The sequence below is a fragment of the Chaetodon auriga genome, chromosome 7 (genome assembly GCF_051107435.1).
Source record: "Chaetodon auriga isolate fChaAug3 chromosome 7, fChaAug3.hap1, whole genome shotgun sequence".
Lineage (NCBI taxonomy): Eukaryota > Metazoa > Chordata > Actinopteri > Chaetodontiformes > Chaetodontidae > Chaetodon > Chaetodon auriga.
The window spans coordinates 11352830-11360932 of NC_135080.1; the positions used below are offsets into that span (position 1 = coordinate 11352830).

The 8103-nt window shown below is 41.4% G+C and overlaps 1 protein-coding gene across 1 annotated transcript; it reads right to left on the minus strand.

Annotated features, from left to right (window-relative positions):
* On the minus strand, positions 1-8103 carry gvin1l2 (GTPase, very large interferon inducible 1-like 2). The gene is made up of 4 exons (XM_076734359.1): positions 8051-8103; positions 7787-7920; positions 1419-6429; positions 1-1287 (listed from the first exon to the last, which is right to left on the minus strand). Exons 2-4 carry the CDS (start codon positions 7827-7829, stop codon positions 1152-1154), a joined length of 5190 nt encoding a protein of 1729 aa, XP_076590474.1. The 5' UTR covers positions 7830-7920; positions 8051-8103; the 3' UTR covers positions 1-1151.

The window sequence follows — 8103 nt, forward strand, 5'->3', positions numbered from 1 at the left end:
TTAATGTAGAATAGATGGAAAGATGAATAGTTGGATGAATGGACATGTACAGCAGATAGTAAGGTATTGCAGGTCAAAAACAATGAGCCCTGCTTGGTGATTCCTCCATCCCACATTGCCCTCTTGTGGATTTCAACATTTGACTTCCTCCTATATTCATTCTTCTTTTATTTCACTGATTTTGAGCAGGTTCAATAAAGTGCATAACTGGTACCATAAGAAGTTTGTCATGACTCACCAAGCAGGGACATGCAATCTTCAATGCACAGTTCCACAGTGGAAACTAGTCAAGTTGATAAAGCACATCAGAGGATCCTGTCTGTGCTCCTAGAAGAAGAGTTACAATGTGTAACCTTGAATTGTGGAGCAGCTTTTAACAGGTGTGACAGTGAGTTTAAATGAAGCAATGAGTGAGTAAATACTGTGCAAGTCTTGTTTTGTTTTGTTTTTTTTTTCCGTTTTTTCCGTCATTTTAATACTTTGACTTATTTTTTCACTTAAATATTATTACATCTTTTGTAGTTAAAATGTGGAATCATAACCTGTATGTCTGCATATTAAACAAAAGGCTTACAGTTAATGTTATACTAGTTAGTCATTTCAGAACACAAAACAAATTAACTTGACATACTGGAAATCACTGATGGATGGACAAGAAATTTGATGTATTAATTCTGAAGTATTTCATATTTCTGTTCTTCTCTAAATACCCCAAAAATTAACATTACTTTTTAGATGATAACAGTTAAAAAAGTAAACAATTGTATTTTCATTTAATATTGCAGGGTTTTAGCATTGGTTGGTTTTGAATGCATGCTAATACCTTACAATGTTTTGACATCATTTTGTCAGATCAGGAAGGAGTGAAAGAGATAATAGTAATAAAAATAAGGTAATAAGGAGTCAACATTCACAGTTCATTTCAAAAGCATATTTTAAATAAAGGACACTATCTTATTGAGGAAATTATAAAAAGAAAACGACAAAAACAAATCAGTTACCATAAGAAGTGTTATTATAAACCTCAACATCCTTAATAACAGTAAAAAACTTCTAAACAAGATAAAACGTGAACTTCAATCAATAAAAAAACACATCTACTATATTATGATAAAGACAGCAGTCAGCACAGGGCAGTCCTAATATTAGCACTAGTCAGAGAGGAAAGCCTCCTTCAGACTGTTCAGTGCTTCCTCCTTAGTGATTGTTTTCCACGCCTCAGGAATCTTGGCTGGCTCCTGCTTGTATTCCCTTGCAAACCTCTCATTGAACCTGGCCAACACATACCTGCAATTAAAGAATATTTAGTTCCTTTGCATACAAAAATATATATCCTGATACATAACATCCAGATTATGTAACAGAACCATTTAATGATAATAAATAAGATATTTAAGCATTAACAAATCACACAGTACCTCCAATAAACATTGGATGTCTGGCTGTTTAGGTCCTCAGGGGAGATGCTCCAGTCTGGGTAGAGAGAATCGAGGTCCCTGCATGCCCGAGATGCGTCATCTGTGTCCTTACTCAGGCCTAGGTTGCCCTCACTAATGCTTCCACTGCAGCTTATATCGGACAGAGAACAGGAGTTATGGGGCAACATGCCTTTGGGTCTGTGGAGCAGAGCCCTGTGGACCTCATGCCCCATTTCATCCAGCTCACAGGGAGCACCGCAGAGAGGACATTGCTTGTCACAGCCCTTCACTCTGTTGAAGAGGGAGTCGTGGGGCTGAATTGGAAGGCACTGAAGAAATTGGGTGATATCCAGTTTCTGGGAAAACTCATGGGCTAGGTCCAACCGCATAGCAGCCAGTAACTCCATTAGGCATGTGATAAAGCGATCCCATTCTGTGGTAATACTGAAAAGAGGTCCATCCAGAGCGGCTCTGGTGACATCCACATCTCCATCTGTCTCTAAAGTGAGGCACACTCTCTCCAGCAGCGGCTTTGCATCGCTCAGGACTCCATTGGTACCTTCTGCCGTTTTGCTCACTGCTGCTGCAAACTTTCCTACAATTTCTCCAAGTCTCTGTTGCCTACATTTATCCAAGTTTAATTCAGAGAGGTGAGCCACCACTGTCTCCTGGACCTTCCTCAGTCTGAAGTTGTCATAGGAATGCAGATATTCTAGGAAACTTTCAAAGCAGTCTTCCTTTATCAGCTCTTCCAACAAACTCTGGTGGAAGGCACGTCGGGACTGATACTGCGGGGCTTTGCCTCGGATTTCTTCAATAATACACATCCCCAGTGGTCTATAGATGTAGTCCAGCACTGTAGGTTTGATGACCATGGATGTGAATGTTTGAGCCATCCTCTGGCACTGGTCTCTTTTCCTGAACTGGTAGATAAACTCTGCCAAGTACGTATTCTTGGTTGCAGAGATACATGTCAAAAGCTCCCTGTCCTTGGCATAGCGGTCATGTAGTTTTTGGAAGTCCTGGCATGCAGCGCTACAGAGATAAACCTTCAGATCAACTTCAAAAGCTGATTTGATTTCCATAGATTTTTCCCTCAGAGCTTTTTCAACATTTTCTAACACTTCTGTAATGTAGCTGTCAGAGAAATCTGCTGGTGAGCTAGATTTATCAGCCACAAACTGTTGATAATCTTCTATGATACTACATGCTACCCGTTGAGCCTCTAACCTCTGCAGTCTGTTGTTGTCTTCAAACATGTGCTTTAATCTGCTGCGGTACCCAAAGTGCTCATCATAAACGTAAAAGGTAGATGACTGGTTTTGGCCAATGACTTCAAGCTTTTTCAAGTGTTTCTGGAGCCCGCGCTTGATTAGATTCTCTTTCAGAATATCAGTCACCCTTGCAGTAATGTCATCCATTTCTGAAGGCCTGAAGTCAAAGTTGGACAACACCTTACTCCATGCACCCTCAAACTCCTCTTCTAGTTCAGCATCTTGAAGGAGAACTTTGGTGGACTTGCTGTTCTCTATCAGTGTTTTTAGCTTGGATTCCTGTTCTTTTTCCAGCAAGGTCTCAAATTTTTCCAACTGTGTGGAAGAGCAGTGGGTCTCGTTGACTGTCTCCAACTTTTGCATTATCTCTTCAGTTACTTGCTCCTGGAGGGCATCCATATTGCTCATTAGGACTGGCTTGAATGTGTTCATGTTGAGAGTGTCATCTTTCATCAAAGAGGCCTCTACTTTTGATCTGAGTTTGTCCACCTCTGTTTTGACTTCAGCTCTGGCTTCATCCTTCAACTCACTCAGAAGGCCATTTTGGATCACAGGGTCTAAAGTTTTTGCCTTTGTGGCGAAGATTTTACGTGTTGCCCCCATAAGCCAGCTTTCCATGTGTTCCAGGAAACTGTCCTCCCACTGTGAAAGCTCTGTGCACATTAAAGAGAATGCTAAAGCTATGTCAGTATTTTGTAGACCAATGGAGAATGATTCTTCTCTCACTGCATCCCATATAGCACACAAACGGCGCATAAATTCAGGCAGACCTGTGGCTTCAGACTTAGCTGCACACTTCTTCAATGCCCCAAACAGGTTTTGCTTAAGCTTTAACACAGCCTCACTATACTTTGTATCAGTTGGCTCAGAGAGGGACATATTGTTCCAAGGCCCTTTGACACAGGTGGTACAGCTTGTGGTCTTTGCATAATGGTGATCAGCATTGTTAGTTTCTCTGTTCCCAGTCTCAGTCTGAAGCATATCAGATACACGCCTTAACTGTGAGGCTTGTAATATGCTGTTTAATCCTTCATCCTGAACCAGGAGTTGGCAAATGGGCATGGGGCCATATTCTTGGATGCGTAGGAGAGCATTGACTATGACAGTGAAGTTAGTTTCAAAGTCAGCACCTGCATGTGAAGAGATGTTCTGCATTAAAACATCACTCAGTCCTGTTGCAACAGTGGCCATCTCATTGTCGCAAATCAGTGTATTTCTTTTGTTGTCTGAGCAGAGACCTTCCACATCAATTAACAACAGAAAATCACATTCCATGTCCTTTCTGAGGTTATCAGGGAGACAGAGGGTGACCATGTATAACCCTTTAGTGGATCTTTTCCGTCCCTCTGGAAATTTCACCCCAAATAATGCAGAAAGAACCTCAGCATTCCTAGCATGATGTACACCCAGGTTTGTCAGCACCCGGGTCCTGCGCTGTTCTTGAGGTAGGCGGCGTTTGAGCTCTGCAAAGACACAGCCCAGCCAGTGAATGGGGATGTTTGACGCATCACCATCCATTAGTTCAAGTGGAATCCCATAGAGAAGAAGGTCTGTAGCTAAGCTAGGGAGACGCAACACGTTTTGGCTCCCACTGCCGGGGCTGATGTGTGTCAGCTCAAAAATTAGGCCCATCTCACGCAAAAAGTGCTCAAGCCCTAGCGAGGATGGATCATGTTCAAAAGACTGTGAATATGAGACCTCATGATGTTCAAAGGAAACATCTGGAGACATGTGTTGTTGGACAGAAGAAGTCGAATCTGACTTAGCTGGTGTCAGCCCTGGGTCATCTTGCTGTTTCCCTTGCCATGTCAAGGTTCCATTTTCTCCAGGCTCCAAATGACTGTTTTGGTTTTCAGAAACTGGATCTGCAATTTGTTCCTCAAAACAGACTTTGTTTTCAAAACTTTCTTCACCTTGAACCTCATTTTCATTTAGCATCATGTATGACTGCTGCTCTGTGCCTGGATCATGTGTGTACTCGAGATCTTCTTTCTGTGGTGACTGTGGTTCAATGGTCGTTTCTGTGGACATCTGCAAAATGTGTTCTTGGCCTATCTCAAACTGTTGCTCAGAACTTTGCAGTTCACTATTTACAAGCTGCTCTTCAGTTTGTTCATCTTCAAATGTTGAATCTGTGCAGAAACTATCGCTGTCCCCCAGGTCATCATCAGCTCCATTTTTGAGCTCATCAGAATGTTCAGGCATGTAATCATTATTTTCTGTCTGCAGGGTTGCAAAAAGATTGTCTGGAGTGTTTTGTTTCTCAATTTGCATCAGCTTCAGCTTCAGCTTCATCCAACTAAGGAAACAAGTCCTCTCTACTTTATCTGTTGTGAAAAGCGCATCGGTGAAAATCTTCATTGCTGGGGTCATTTTGTAACTGCTCAACGCCACCAAGATGTCTTTCTTTTCTTTTTGCAGTTGGGTGTTGATTTCTTGTCCTTCTTTCCTCTGTTTTCTCTCCTTTTTTTCTATTTCAGCCAGTTTGTTCCACAAAGACCCCTGCAGAGGAAGCTGTTTCTCCCTAAACTGAGCAGATCCCTCGTCCAAACCTTTCAGTACTTCCTCCACTGTGGCCATTGCCTTTTTACAGATTACCCCTTCATCCACATGAAAGCCTTGCTCCTCTGCTAATTTTGCTGCTTCCTCAAGTGTAACAAGTTTCAGTTTATCTGGTAAGAGATCTTTCAAGGTGTCACACAGCCTATTACCCAGTTCCTCCTCACTCAAAGCTCCCCCTTGCAGCACTGATCCTCTGGGAAGACCCATGTCTAATTCAAGGTTCTGATCAACAAACCCCACAACTCTGTTTTCATTTCTCTCAGTGTCTGACAGGTCAATCAAAATGAGCTTGCTTGCCATGTTTTTGTAAGAAGCAAGAAGCTGTTTTTCTTTCTCTCTAAGATTCCCACAGAAAACAACCAAAGCTGACGACACTTGACATAGAAGGCTGAGGTATTTCTCATGTGTACTTGCATCACCACGTAGGTTAGAGATGACCATGGGGACAGGAAAAATATCTCTGGTGGTGTCTCCAGTGGGTAGATACCACCCGATCTCTACCAGGCCATTGGAGAGTCTTCGGGGCAGCTGTCCTCCATCCATTCCCCTGTGGAGAAATGTTTCACGAGGAGATCTTAGTCCATTTATGACATTGTTTAGCACCTGTGACTTGGAGACACCACAGTGACCAAGCTTCACACAAGAAAGCATTGGCATGTGTGTACTTGCCAAATCCCCCTCATGGACCTTGCTGTGTTTGTCCGGAAAGTGAGACCTCCATTGGCTCACAACACTTCGCAGAGGCCAAAGAAGAAACTGACTGGGTTCTTCTGGATCTATGTTTGGAAGGACCAGGGGCACAGCAAACTGGCATTGCATCATGCGCACAGTCATTTCCTGTTGAAGGAAAGTGTTGGCAGACATAAAGACAGCTGTAACTAGATCAAGGGGGTTGACTGCACACTGGCTTTCTCCAAAACCATTGATTATTTCCTTGTTTGCATTGTTCAGAATATCATGTGAAAGTTTGCAGCAAGGACTCCGGGAGTCTGGGTTAAGCAGCCAAAGGCGCTGGAGGAATGCATTTGGTAAATCCTTAAGCTCTAGAGGAGCTTGGTTCTCCAGAGTCCAAGTGCTGATGTCCAACATAGATGCTGGGTCCAGTGGTGTAGTCCAGAAGGCCTCCAGGCCCAGCATATTGAGAACCTCAGCCTGGGCATTGTTCTTTGGAGGCTCTGGTTTGAAACAACAAAGCCATCATTTAAGATGTGAATTAGCCACATTTTTTAATTTTCCATTGTGAAATATTTTTATCCATGTACATGTAAAATTTGATTTTATATGATCAAGAAAAAAGATTCTCTGAAATGTAAGTGCAAAGAAATTACCTTTCAGTGACATGAATTCTTTATAGTAATCAAAGTTGAATTAGTTTTTGTTAGAAATGTAGAAAAAGTGTTTATATTTTAAACTTGACTTGTAAAGCATATAGTTTACGTGTTTTGTATGTCTTTGTACATAGACTTGAACTGACTTTTTATCAATACTGAATTTATTGCTCTGTGTAGTTTTCATCTGTTGCCTCAGACTAATTTTAATTACCAGTAGCAAGAGGTAGAAAATATCTTAAAAATTCATGATAAAACTGTCAATACTTTCCCTGTTGATTTCATTAATGTTACATATAAAGTGTTGATATATAACACAGAACAGTTACATTTCATTAACAGGAAAGGTCCTGTCCCTGCAGCTTATTAGCCATTACATTTTAGCTCAGGGTCTCAAGTATACCTACAAACAAAACAGCAGCACTCCCCTTTAACAGGACATCCTGTGGTGCCATTAAGACCAGAATTTACATTTGCTGCCAAACATGAGCAAACACATTAAAACACGCAGCAATGCTGTGCTTTTATCAAAGCACATCCCTCCTGGCCTGCAGGTTTTATCTCATTTTGTTTCACAGGAGGCTGCTGTAGTGGTCAGCCCAAATTCATTTGTGCCTTCCTTAATGACATGAAATTATTTGGTATCATGGTTGCACACATTTAGCATTATTAGCCAAAGCACTTTCTGAGTGAAAAGTAGAGTGTAGCAGTAGAATGAAAACATGTTTGAACTAGCTAAGGTTTAGGGGAAACAGACAGATTTTAGGGGTGACACAGTCTGTGTTGGTTTGGGTTAATCCAGCAGCATCACTTAAAAGGTGCCACTGATTTGTCTGGAGATCTGCACACCTGATAATCTAAGTGGGGCAAGAACAGGTGAATTAATTATCCCCTAAGGTCGCCGTTGTTTGGTTTGAAGCAAAGTCAGATTCCCCGAACCTTGTTTAGCTCACATTAGGTTTGAAGTCTCCAAATTATACTGCAACAAGCTTAAGAATGGAAAAACTCATAAGTTTTACTAATTGATCTATTAAACAATGTCTTATATATTTAAAATCCAAGGGCAAATCTTTTGAGAGTATAGAACATTCAGACAGCTTTCATTTCTTTGACTCACTCATTTTCACAATATCGATATAATACCCACAGAAAAAGTAACTATCACGCCACAGCCCTTGAAAAACCAAAGACAAAAGGAGCATACTTTTCTTTTTGCTGCTCAGCCTCTTAGAAAGCTTGACAGACATGATAAATCCCGCTGTTTGCTTCTCCTCTCCGTTTTAAAGGAGTTTTTCTTCTCGGGTCAGCCACTAACAATGTTGAGTGTTGACTTGAAGCCTGTGATTAAAATTCATGACACAAACATTACCGGCATTTAAAAGAACAACACAGTCAAAAGTATGTGCAAGCTTCCTTTGTCTAACACCACTATAAGCACAAATGTGAAAACCTCTGTTGTCCTACTTACGATAGATGAATATATGTTGTAACCTGATGTCCCAGGGGAGTTCTCATTGTGGA

Excerpts from the sequence above, each read along its gene's own strand:
- gvin1l2 (XM_076734359.1), bottom strand. The coding sequence starts at position 7,829 with ATGTCTGTCAAGCTTTCTAAGAGGCTGAGCAGCAAAAAGAAAA. Across the intron at positions 6,430-7,786 it reads GCTGAGCAGCAAAAAGAAAA|AGCCTCCAAAGAACAATGCC; the intron begins GTATGCTCCTTT and ends GTTTCAAACCAG. Across the intron at positions 1,288-1,418 it reads ACATCCAATGTTTATTGGAG|GTATGTGTTGGCCAGGTTCA; the intron begins GTACTGTGTGAT and ends CTTTAATTGCAG.